Source organism: Ahaetulla prasina, chromosome 2, assembly GCF_028640845.1.
Source record: "Ahaetulla prasina isolate Xishuangbanna chromosome 2, ASM2864084v1, whole genome shotgun sequence".
Lineage (NCBI taxonomy): Eukaryota > Metazoa > Chordata > Lepidosauria > Squamata > Colubridae > Ahaetulla > Ahaetulla prasina.
The window spans coordinates 188,711,365-188,723,829 of NC_080540.1; the positions used below are offsets into that span (position 1 = coordinate 188,711,365).

Sequence of the window (12,465 nt, forward strand, 5' to 3'; positions counted from 1 at the left end):
AAGCCACTTGGAGGTTTATCTGTCTCCTCAGGGTCACCTGAGTAGTGCAAATGAGTGTGGAGCCTTCTTGGAACTGCTGAAAGGAATGTGTTGTAGACTGGAGATAGATGATGTTGTAATCCTCCGGCTCTGTTGAGAGAGGCTGTTGAACAGGAATAGGACATCCTCTATCTCCAGTCTACAGCACAATCCTTTCCCCAGTTCCAAGAAGTCTCCATACTCATTTGCAGATTGACTATGTGAATGCAAATCTTAAGACCAATGTGCATTTCCAAAATATGCTTTGATAAAGCTTGCTTTCAACTTGCTTTCAACTCTAAATCTCCAGTTTAAACTATATAAAATATCTCTTATAATGTAGAAATATTTTTATTGTATTAAATAGTAATAAAATAACGTTAGATTTACAAACTTGCAACTTGAAATAGTTTAAACCTGTATTCCAAATTATAAATTTTATAATCTGAAACCACTGTCCTAATAGTTCTTTGGCCTCTGGTTTTGTTGTATATAACAGTGAAATTTTGATATATTCTTTTTTAAACAAATTAATATTAAAGCATAATATTTTAAAAACTCATGCAGCATCTTTTTAAAATTGTTCCTTTATGATCTTTTCTAAAAGTATATTTACTTTTAATTATTGCTTTTGTCTGCACAAAATGTATATGATGAACAGCTGCTGCACTTTCCTTTGTTTTAGAAGGTTCTGTGGCATAATTTGCTTCCTTTTCATTTGTAGAATTGGGAAATCGTTACATAAGAATCAGGGCAAAAAGTGCCAGAGGTGGAAGAGGTGGATTGCTTCCTGGTCATGCCCGGTGGAAGGAGGGGACCCAGCCGGCAGCAACTAAGCCGTTCAGCTTTGCCTTCTCTTCAGACATTAGTTGGTGGGAACTGTGGCAACGGAACAGGTCTCAGAAATAGGTAACGTCTTAAGTCTAGCATTTTGCTTGTAAATCTATTCCCTGTTATCATTGGATATTGTTATGTCCAAAAGAGTACCAGCCATTGATAATTTGTCCATAACGTAAATTTTTAAGGGAGACTTTTGCCTTGTGTTCAGCATATTGTTATGATACCTTATTCATCTCAGTATGACCAGAGCAGGACAGCCTTGATGTCTGGGGTCTAACTTGCATGTTTTTGAAGGGATTGAAGGCTCCAATAGATAGGCAGTAATGTAAGTGGACAGTTTAGTTTTTCAAATTGTTTCTGTTTTGGGGAGGGAGGAAAATTTATATAACTTTCATAGATAGTTTGTTAATCAGTCTTTTAAAACATTTGAAGTTTTGCAAAACAAAAAAAATTGGGCTGCCTGCAATTGCCAAATGCCTATATATTCAGCTAAAACATCTTCTGACTTAACAGTTTGGGCCTGATGCAATAGAAGCATCTGAAACATAAACTATTGTTACTAGGAAAAAATGGAATTCCTAAATTTCCAGTTAATACATTGTGTAATGGAAAATGTAATGAGATAATGCAGTATATCATCCATAAATCTGATGCCATAATGTTATTAATCTTTACATCTCCATATGACTGTTCATTACATTAACCTATGTTACTGGGTTTTTAAAAATCTGTTGCAAATCTACTGATCTATTGTAATCAAACTGATAAACAATTTAGCACCTAAATGCTAAATACCATTGTTCATCCAGTGGGTAACAATTATTTTTGGTTTCAGGAATGGTAGTACTCTCAGTCTTTCTGCTCCTCCTATCACTGCCCTGATTACTCCTGAGCCTGTGAGGCACTGCCGAATCCCAGAGCTCCCTGTGGATGGAAACCTTCTATTTGAATTCCTCTTTTTCATCTACTTGCTGGTGTCTCTTTTCATTCAATATATAAATATTTACAAGACCGTCTGGTGGTATCCATATAACCACCCTGCCTCCTGTACATCACTGGTGAGTTCATCTTTGCTTACCCATCCCAGGATTAATGAATGTCTGTAGTTAATTAATAAATATATGTATATCATCAAGCACTGATCAATACTTCCAATAATCATATGGCAGAAAAAAGAAGGAATTGCAAGAACCTTGTATCTCAGTTTTGTGGACAGCATTTATGGGTTGTTGGTTCCTCCCCTCCACCTAGTTTTAAACTCTCTTGAGACACACAATCTTTTTCTTACATTCCACTCTGGGAGAGTTACCATAAATGTGGCATTTAATGTTATGATATCAACATATGATACAAAAAGAAAGGTTGTAATCGGTAGACTATCCCTGATACTTTGTAGAATTTGATTCATTTTGATCTGAAAAATACCTCCCTGCCAACAGGAAAAAATGTCTTGATATTCAGGGTTTTTGGAATGTTTCCTCAGGTATGCATATCACAAGAAATTGGGTAAGAGAGCTAATACGAGCCACAGTGGCATAGTGGTTATAATGCAGCACTGCAGGCTATTTATGCTAACTGCTGACTAACTGCAGTTTGGCAGTTCGAATTTCACTAGGCTCAATATTGACTCAGTCTTCCATCCTTCCGAAGTGGGTAAAATGAAGACCCAGATTGTTGAGGGCAATATGCTGACTCTGTAAACCACTTAGGTCTGTAAAGCACTGTGAAGCGATATATAAGCCGGTGCTATTGCTAATATCTTAAAAAGTAGAAACAAAATTCAAAATGATTTTGTTAGAATAGAGAAATTAGTTAAAATAATAAGGTAAATAGAGAGAAATTCAAGGTTCTTCCCTTAAAAATAAATCAAATGTTGGGATATCTGGAGAACACTGTGTTTCCCCCAAAATAAGACCAGGTCATATATTTTTGGGAGGACCAAAAGACCCATTAAGTCTTATTTTCAGGGAATGTCTTATTTTGCAGTTGCCTACCTGCTCCCTCCCACCATCTGTTTGCCCGTGGCCGCAATAACTTACAGGGCTTGCCAGGGAAGACACACTTTTCTCCTGGATGGAGAAATGATGGAGACTCAGAGCTTCGTCTGCTTGCAGATGCGGTACTTTGAAACGGAGCTAAGTGCGTTGGGATCACCTATCGCCTCCCACCCCATGCCTCTGGCAGCAATGTGCACTTTTCACCCAGAGGGAGACAAAGCTTCACCTGCTTTCAAGTGAGGCGCTTTGAAACAGAGTGAAGCGCACCATTTGCAAGCAGATGAAGCTTCATCTCCCACAGGGTGAAAAGTGCGTGGTGGAGGCAGAGGCATGGGGGGGGGGGAGTCAGGCAATCCCAATGTACCTCCCACTCCATGCCATCATCTCTCAGCTTGCCCGCAGCTGCACCAAGCAGGCACCCACACAGAGTGTCGGGTTCACCTGCCTTCCCCCGTGCCTCTGCCTCCACTTGCTGCCGGTGCTGCCGCGCAAGCCTGCTGTGAGGCAGGCAGTCATGCAGCTTGCCTGGATCGCCTGTCTCCCCTGCCTCTGCCTCCGTGCTCAGACTTATCTGTGCTGCACCAAGGGGCTGGCGTGCTGCAGTTGCTGCCAGACATCATCGGCCCCCTGCACACTCATGCTTGCCACACCCATCCCCCCGGCCTTATTTTTCGGGTTGGGTTTATATTAGGCCCACCCCAAAAAAATCATGCTAGGGCTTATTTTCAGGGAAACACGGTATGTATGACTTTGTAATGTACTTGTGAAAAATATCCTGGAATAATACTTGATTATTCAGCAGTGCAATATAGTTGATAGAAGGCAAATGCACTTTTAGGTTATGTCAGCAGAGAAGATTGTCATCCCTTGCCAGCAGAATATGATTAGGGAAGAAAGAATCACATAGAGTTCCATTAATTAAGTTTAATGTCAATAAATAGTATGTTGGAATACAGAATTTTAGAAACTGAAGAAGCAAGGCTTCCACCTTCATTTATGAGTGAATCCAGTATTTTGAATCTTGTTCCCAGAAGGTGAAACTGAAGGGCTTGATATCTTTTTCTCAGGTAAGGCTAGCACTGAGACATCTACCTGCTCTTGGTTAGTGATGTTTGAAATCATCCCTTTTTTTCATTAGCCTGAATTCTTTTAAGCGCAATTTCTGCCTCTTTATCTGATTTAGTCCTGCCCATATCAAGAACTATGTACAAGTTTGAGCATCACACTTCAACAAAGGACTCAAACAGCAGGGTTCAGAGCAAAAAGACTGAAAACTAAGTATTTAATCTCATTTGATGAGATTAAGCATTTGGGCATTTCTAATCTTGAAAAGAAAAGACAATGAATGGAGGAAAATCATGATAGTTCTTTCAGTTAATTCCAAATCTTTTCTGTCCCATTTTAGAATGTAAGACACAGAATAATGGATTTTAGAGTACAGGTAATCCTTGATTTACAACAGTTTATTTAATGACTGTTTGAAGTTACAACATAATTAATTTATGGTTTACAACTGTTACAATCGTTGCAGCATCCCCTTGGTCATGTGATCAAAATTCAGATGCTTGGCAACTGACTCCTATTTATGATGTTGCAGTGTCCTGGGGTCATGTGATCACCTTTTGTGACCTGACAAAGTCAATGGGGAAACCAGATTCACTTAATAACCATGTTACTAATTTAGCAAGTGCTGTGATTTACTTAACAACTGTGGCAAATGGGGCAAACCTCATTTAACAAATGTCTCAGCAACAGAAATTTTAGGGTCAATAGTGGTCATAACTCGAGGACTACTAATAGTATAAAAATAGACATAAACCAATTTATTAATTTAAATAATAAATTCTTGAAAAAAATCATTAAGGACATTATTAACTTGTTGCACCTACATCTTTAAGGATAGCCATGGAACCTCCCTGTAAGCAAGCATATCTCTGAAAGGCCACTGTCATTGTCCTTGCCCAATCAGGTTTTGGTAATTGCTTCTTTTTCTTCACTGTCACATAAAACAAATTGTTGATACAGCAGACCAGGAAGTATTTCTGTCTTGAAAGTTTCTTCATTTAAAATATGCCATATCCTTTCTATTAAGTGTATGTGGTTCAGAAATGTATTTGAATCTGTTGGTTTGATAGAAGAAAATTAGGTGACAAGCTGGAGTAAATATGCCATTAAGATGAAAACATTTTCAAAAATCAGTGGACACAATTAGTGGTATGTGAAGAGAGGATTGTGGAAGGCAAAGATTTCTGGTTGTGAAATGTCCTCAGATGCCATCAGTAGTTATTTAGAAGTGTGTATTCAGATCAAGTTTGTATTGCATGCTTACCCATGATTAGCTTTACTATTGTTTTAAGTTATTTTTCTGATCTACATGATATATACATATACTATACAATCTTTTGTCAAGTTCAGTTTGTGATTTTAGTATGTTATATAAACATAACTTCATCAGGTCGTACGTTTATGGCATGAGGATTAGTTACAGAGTTCCATGACTCCCTTTCTTCTGTCTTCTGACAATAGAAGTCATCAACAAGAAAGGACAAGAATTTGTTGGTCCTCTGGCTCTTGACAAGTTAGATTCACAGCAGATGTCAGAATAATTGAAATCTCCCCATCATCACAATTCCATGCTTCTTTGAAAGACACAGAAGGACTTGCCCAGGTGGTCTATATTTTTTGCTTGCCCAGGTGGTCTATAATACATTCCCACAAAGTTATTTTTTGTTCCTTTTATTCTTACTCTAATATTTAAAAGGATTGCCATGCTCTGATTTCTGAATTAGTGTACATTTGTTCAGCGTATGTAATCTATTCCTTTTCAATAAATTGCAGCCTTTTGGTGTTGTGTGCTACTTATGACTATCATCCCGTTAAATTTCACCGATGCCTAGCATGTCTTATTTGTGTTCTTGAATTAGGATCACTAGTTTTGCCTATTTACCTTATTCTAAATATTAACACAGAAAATTTGAGAATGACCTGCTGGCCTCTCTGTTGTGATTTCCTATGGAACTCTCGAGCCCCTGCTGTGGTCTTCTCCACTATTTGAGTTCTGCTTTCTTGAGCCCTGTCCTTGGCTGCATATTTGGTTTTGGTTTTTGCAACCCTCCATCTTTTGTTCTAGTGCGGGTGTTGGCAACCTACTTTTGGAAATCCAGGCTGGCTGAGGAACGATCACCAGCCATGGCAGAGGCTTCCCTTCGGGCGACCTTCCTCCCCCTCCTCCTCTTGTGATCCCGTGGTGCGCTGTGGCTGAGCTGGGAGCATGCGCATGTATGGGGAGACCCTCCTCAAGCAAGCGCCAAAGTGCAGGAAAGGCGTTTGCGGGGCAGGTGGCCGCTCACTTAAGAAGGTTCTCCCCACGCGTGCACACGCTCGTGTTTCAGCCACAGCTCACCAGGGGGTCACAATGAGGAGGGGGAGGAGGGTCGGCAGAGAGTGCAGGAGTGAAGCTGCCCTGTACCTGCCTTCATGCCACATTTGCGCATAAAACAGCCTTCGCTTCCTGCCGGTTTGGGCTGGAGTTCGCGCCCTCTGCGCTTGGCCAAAGAACTCCAGGGGGTGGGGGACGACATGGCAAGGCGATGGCCAGAGCCTCAATGCAGGAGAGAAGCCGCATCCTGTTAAGACCCTCCTTAAGCGCACATGTACACTCCCAGCTCAGCCACAGCCGGCCAGGGGGTCGTGAGAGGAGAAGGAGTGGGGGGAGGAGGAGGACGGTTGCCTGAAAGGAAGCCTCTGCTGCTGCTGGCGATCTTTCCTCAGCCAGCCCGGATTTCCAAAAAGAAGAAATAAACGGAGTAGCGAAGCACTCCAAGAAAAGCTTGCTGGCTTGGCCCAGCCACAGCTTTCCGAGAGAGACAGACAGACAGACAGACACATAAAAACATAGAAAGACAGAGAGAAACACATACAGAGTGATACACAGAGAGGGGGAGATAGGAAGAAGGGGAGAGAGAGATACAGAGAGAGAGAGAGACTCGGGGAGAGAGGAGAGGGAGGGAGAAATAGAGTGAGGGGGGATAGATGGGAAGATAGGGAGAGGGACAGAGACCCAGAAAGATACAGAAGGGGAGGGGGAGAGAGATAGAGAGACATAGAATTGTTTTGTGGCTGGGTAGGCGTAGCTAGGGGGGTCATGTGACTGGGTGGAAGTGAGTGACATTGAGTTGGCTATGCCCACCCAGGTTTTGTGGGTTTTTTCTGTGGAAAATGGGTCCAAATGGCTCTTTGAGTGTTTAAGGTTGCAGACCCCTGTTCTAGTGTAAGGCTCTCTTGACGAGAATGGTAAGGTACCTGCAAAATGCTCCCTTTTCAGTTTTTGTAAGATGTATCTGATCTCTTCCCTGGAATCATTCATGAAAGTAGCATTGGTCATCATCATAAAATCCAAATTTTTCTTCTGCGCGCGCACACACACACACACACACACAGTGTTTCCCCAAAAATAAGACTAGGTCTTATTTTCTTATTTTGACCACTGAAAAAACGTCTAGGGTTTCTTTTCAGGAGGGTCTTATTTCCCCACCCCCCCATGTATGGTATGAGGCGGGGGATGGGTGAGTGGTCTCTTGCACCGGTTTCCCGAAGCGTCGCAGCAGGCCATCCCACCATCCATGAAACAGCTGCTTCACAGGTGCCGCTCAGGCCGCCGCCTCCAGCAAGCATGGCCACTTTTGCAGCCACAAAAGCGGCAGCAGGCCAAGCAACGCAGCCCATACGTCACTTGGCCTCCTCCTTGCTTGTGGTGCTGACAACATGAGATGGTGAAGGCCTGAGGGGAGCAGGAAAGGGAGGGCGGAATTTGCCCCTTACCTATATTTGACAGTTATAATCTGGGGTCGTGATCTCCTTTTGACACCTGACAGGCAAGGCAATAGGGAAATCCAGATTAACTTAACATCTTTCTTGTATTTTAACAACTGCAGAGACTTTAGGAGAAACCCTTCCATACTTCCACCTCTCACAATACTTGACAACACAGTATAAACAGTAGAAACCTTCAAATTTCTAGGTTCTATCATATTGCAAGATCTAAAATTGTCAGCTAACATCAAAAACATCATTAAAAAAGGACAACAAAGAATGTTCTTTCTGCGCCAACTCAGTAAGCTCAAACTGCCCAAGGAGCTGCTGATTCAGTTCTACAGAGGAATTATTGAGTCTGTCATTTGCACCTCTATAACTGTCTGGTTCGGTTCTGCAACCCAACAAGAAAAACACAGACTTCAGAGGATAATTAGAACTGCAGAAAAAATAATTGCTACCAACCTGCCTTCCATTGAGGACCTGTATACTACACGAATCAAGAAGAGGGCCGTGAAAATATTTGAAGATCCCTCGCATCCTGGACATAAACTGTTTCAACTCCTACCCTCAAAACGACGCTATAGAGCACTGCACACCAGAACAACTAGACACAAGAACAGTTTTTTCCCAAAGGCCATCACTGCTAAACAAATAATTCCATCAACACTGTCAGACTATTTACTGAATCTGCATTACTATTAATCGTCTCATAGTTCCCATCACCAATCTCTTTCCACTTATGACTGTATGATTATAACTTGTTGCTGGCAATCCTTATGATTTATATTGATATATTGACCATCAATTGTGTTGTAAATGTTGTACTTTGATGAACGTATCTTTTCTTTTATGTACACTGAGAGCATATGCACCAAGACAAATTCCTTGTGTGTCCAATCACACTTGGCCAATAAAATTCTATTCTATTCCATTCCCTTGACAATGGGCAGAAAAGATTGTAAAATGAGGCAAAACTCATTTTTTTGCCTCATTGTAAAAATTGCAAATTCAACATAAACACATTGAGGCAACCACAATGCCAAATCCCAACCACCACCACACCCAGGGCAACCACACACAGGGAAACCCTAAACCACACACAGGGAAACCACAGTGCTCATGTATGGTACAACAATCAATTTATTCAAATACAGTCATGTCATCATCTTCTGGAACATCGTGAAAATTCTCCACACCTTGAATTCCAGTCTGAGTTTCTTGTGACTCCATTTCGTTTAAAACCATTGGTCCCAATCGCTGATGTCTAGCAATAGAGGTCCCCTTAAAAGGATATCTCCTGTCCATGTAGCCTGCTCGTATTGCATTGGCAACACAGGTGTCACTGATTTTTTCTCATGCATTCTTGATCCAAGTCACAAGCTCTGGCAGACTAGGCTTCACAAAGTTTCCACGCTGGTTCCTCACCATTCTATTCTCAATATACTCATTGATTTCAATGTACAGATGGTCTTTGAATGGCTTGTTTATTGTGATGTCCAGCGTCTGGAGGTCATTCCTGCAGGAATCATTGTTTGGTCAATTCTTCTCTGTGCAAGAAACTTTTTCATGTCTTTAGCATGGTGAGTGCTGGCTGAATCCCAGACTACCATACCTCTTTGTCCACCTTGCACAAGTGGCAGCATTAACTCGTCCCACTTCCTTATAGCTCCTTGTGTGCATCAGGCTTTTTCAGTTTCAAGAACATAAATCACTGAAACACGTTCAATCTTTTCTTTCTTGCGGTGATGATTAGAGGTGGGACTTTGCTTCCATCCAGGCGAATTGCCAAAATACAGGTAACACATACACTTTCATATCTAGTGGACGGAATGTAAATTGATGTGGCACCCCTCTGATTAATTGTTGTTTGAGCTCCTTGGCCCATAAACACTGCAGTTTCATCCATGGCAACCATGTTGGAGAGCTGGTATTTGGAAAAGTCAGTGCCATCAATGAAGGACTTGAATGCAAGTGCACGTTTGACAAGTTCAGCATCTTCCAGCTTGAACAGCATGGTGGATCTCCTCAGAGACAGTTCATATTGCTGAAGGAAGCCATCCATCCAGTGTTGAGAGGCTCTGAATTCTTCCTGGGGAATTTAAATTCTTCCTTTGAATACTTCCTGGGGTATAACTGTGGTGCCATTGCAAGGGCAAATGCTTGAACATCAGCCCTACGTACAACAAAAGCCTTTGCTCTCCTGTCAGCAATCCATTCAGACATGCTGTCTTCAAGTTCAGGAAATAATGGTTGCCGACCTGATCCACACCTGCACTTCTTAGCATTTCCCTCGTGCACCTGTTGACTGAGGTTATCATAGTCTGCTCTCCATTTTCGGACCATACAGAGATCCAATGTCTTCTCGTTGCAGAAAACGGTCAGATTCTTGCCCTGAGAATCCTCTACGATTCCTTTCTTGAATTCCATGGAGTAGCTTTTTCTTTTTGAACTCCTCGTCTGGGGGTCAAAATAAAAGTCATTTTAGATCATTAAATCCAGTAATCCATTAATCCAAAACCTGCAATAAGGCAAAAAATGAGTTTTGCCTCATTTTATAACCTTTCCTGTCTGTTTTCAAGGAAATCACTGCAGTTGTTAAGCTACAACACGGATGTCGTGTCTTGGCAGAGAGTGACTCAGAGAGTGAGGGGGAAGAGCTGACAGGGCTTCCCTCTGCAGGACCTTCCTCTCTGGCTCCGCTCCAGGTACCAGAGGCAGGCCAGGTGGAGGAGATGACGAGGCCTCTTTCTCCCACACCTTCCCCCTCCCAGGCAATGCCCCAAGACCCAGCTGCTGACAATCAGTCCTGGTTAAATCCCAGGTATCGCAGAAAGAAGAGGTGGAAACAACAAAAGAAGGGGTGGGGCAGGCCTAGAGAGTGCTGAGTCATGGAGCCACACCCTACAGGGTATAAAAGCTGCTCTATAGCTTCTTGTGACAGACAAAAACTGACTCTTGGAAACTTTGGCTGCAATATTTGAATTTGGCTTCTGGATTTCTGTTTATTAACTGCAGTTACGCTGGCTTCTGAGAAGATAAGAGAACTTGGCAGGCAATCGCAGGTTCGTTGCCAGAACTGATATCTGTCGTAGGAATAAATTGCTGGCAAATATAGTCAGCTTGCGTTTCTCCTTGGTTGTGGTTGGGGGGGACAGAACAACGGATGTTAAGTCAGTCTGGATTTCCCCATTGACTTTGCCTGACAGGAGATCACAAAAAGGAATCACAAAACCCCAGGTTATAACCATCATAAATATGACATAGGTTAGGGCATGTAGGGCATGTTCCTCTCCCTTCCCCATCCCCTGGTCTTGCCGCCTCACCTCATGTGGTCTTCATGCAAGCAACAAGGAGGCCAAGTGACCTGTAGGACACATCGCTTTGCCTCTTTCTGCTTTTGCAGCTGCAAAAGTGGCCACACTTGCTGAAAGTGGAGGCCTGAGTGGTGGCACCCATGAAGCAGCTGCTTCGTGGATGGTGGGATGGCCTGCTGTGACCATCACACCATTAGGTAAGGAGGGCGCAGGGGCACATCGCTGGACCTACTGTTCTTTTTGCAACCGCTATTAACAGAAGGGGCGCGTTGGCTAGAGTTGTAGGAGTGGCCGCCATGGGGCTGTCCCGTGTGGATGGCAGGTGTGACTGTTAGGTAAGGTGCATGGGGCATGTTCCTCTCCCCTTTCCCCCTCTGACCTCGCCTCCTCACCTCATTTTGTCTGCACGGCAAGCAACAAGGAGGCCAAGTGACAAGTGGGGTGCGTTGCTTGGCCTGCCATTTTTGCAGCTTTAAAACAGCCACACTTGCTCGAGGCGGCAGCCTGAGAGGCTCCTGCGAAGCAGCTGCTCTGTGGATGGTGGAATGGCCTGCTGTGACCATCACACCATTTGGTAAGAAGGGCGCGAGGGGAGCCACTGGGCCTAACACTCTTTTTGCAGCCGCCATTAACAGAAGAAGGGGCGCGCGGTGGCTAGGGTTGCGGGAGAGGCTGTCACGGGGTTGTTCCATGTGGATGGTAGGTGCGACTGTTAGGTAAGGGCGTTTGGGACATGTTCCTCCCAACCTTTCCACCCCCCCACTCTGGCCTCGCCTCCTCACCTTACGTTGTCTGCACAGCATGCAACCAGAGGAAATGGCAGGGACCAGCTGCCCAGGCGCTTAAATAGGGCTTATTTCAGGGGTAGGGCTTATTTTAGCCCATGCGCTCAAAAGCATGATAGGGCTTAATTTCGGGGGAGGTCTTATTTTCAGGGACACGATAGATTTAATTATTTAATATAGCATATTTTTTTATTTTTTTCACAGTATTAGTGTTCTCTCCTAATTTTGTGTCCTCAGCAAATTTTAAAAATATTCTTTCCATCTCTTCAACTAAGTAATTAATAAAAATTTTGAAGATACTTCGAATTAGCTCTGAAACATGCAGCTTCATACTCAGTTCTTCTTTCCAGTTTGTGAGGACTTCCTTGGCACATCTGATACTTACTAACTGGCTAATCAGTATGTAATAAAGTAGTTTGTCAGATGTTTTCCTGAAATCTAGATACCTGTAGTTACATTTTCCATATTCTACTAAGGAACCTACCAATGAAAAATGAGGTAAGAAGAATCAATAGACTTGACTCTTGAATTTTTCCCCAAAAGCTTAAAAATAGATTTTTATGATGATCTCTAACGCGATAGTGAGCAATGTTAAATTAACTGATATGGAGTTCCTTGGAGCTATTATTTTTATTTCTTCCAATTGTCTGGCATTTTATCTGTTCTCTGTTTGGGGTGGATTATTGAAATGAGTGT

General features: G+C 42.7%; 1 protein-coding gene across 10 annotated transcripts in view; it reads left to right on the forward strand.

The window, feature by feature from the left end:
• Positions 1-12,465, forward strand: part of TMEM39A (transmembrane protein 39A) — a 31,868-nt gene that overhangs the window by 8,898 nt on the left and 10,505 nt on the right. For 7 of the 10 annotated variants that reach the window (XM_058165860.1, XM_058165854.1, XM_058165857.1 and 4 more), the window contains 2 exons: positions 743-927; positions 1,694-1,916. In XM_058165860.1, the coding sequence (XP_058021843.1) occupies positions 815-927; positions 1,694-1,916 (336 nt within the window). In that variant the 5' untranslated portion in view covers positions 743-814. Of the gene's footprint in view, positions 1-742; positions 928-1,693; positions 1,917-4,260; positions 4,297-5,381; positions 5,524-12,465 lie in introns of those variants that run through there. The other 3 variants (XM_058165863.1, XM_058165862.1, XM_058165864.1) reach the window with 3 other exon arrangements.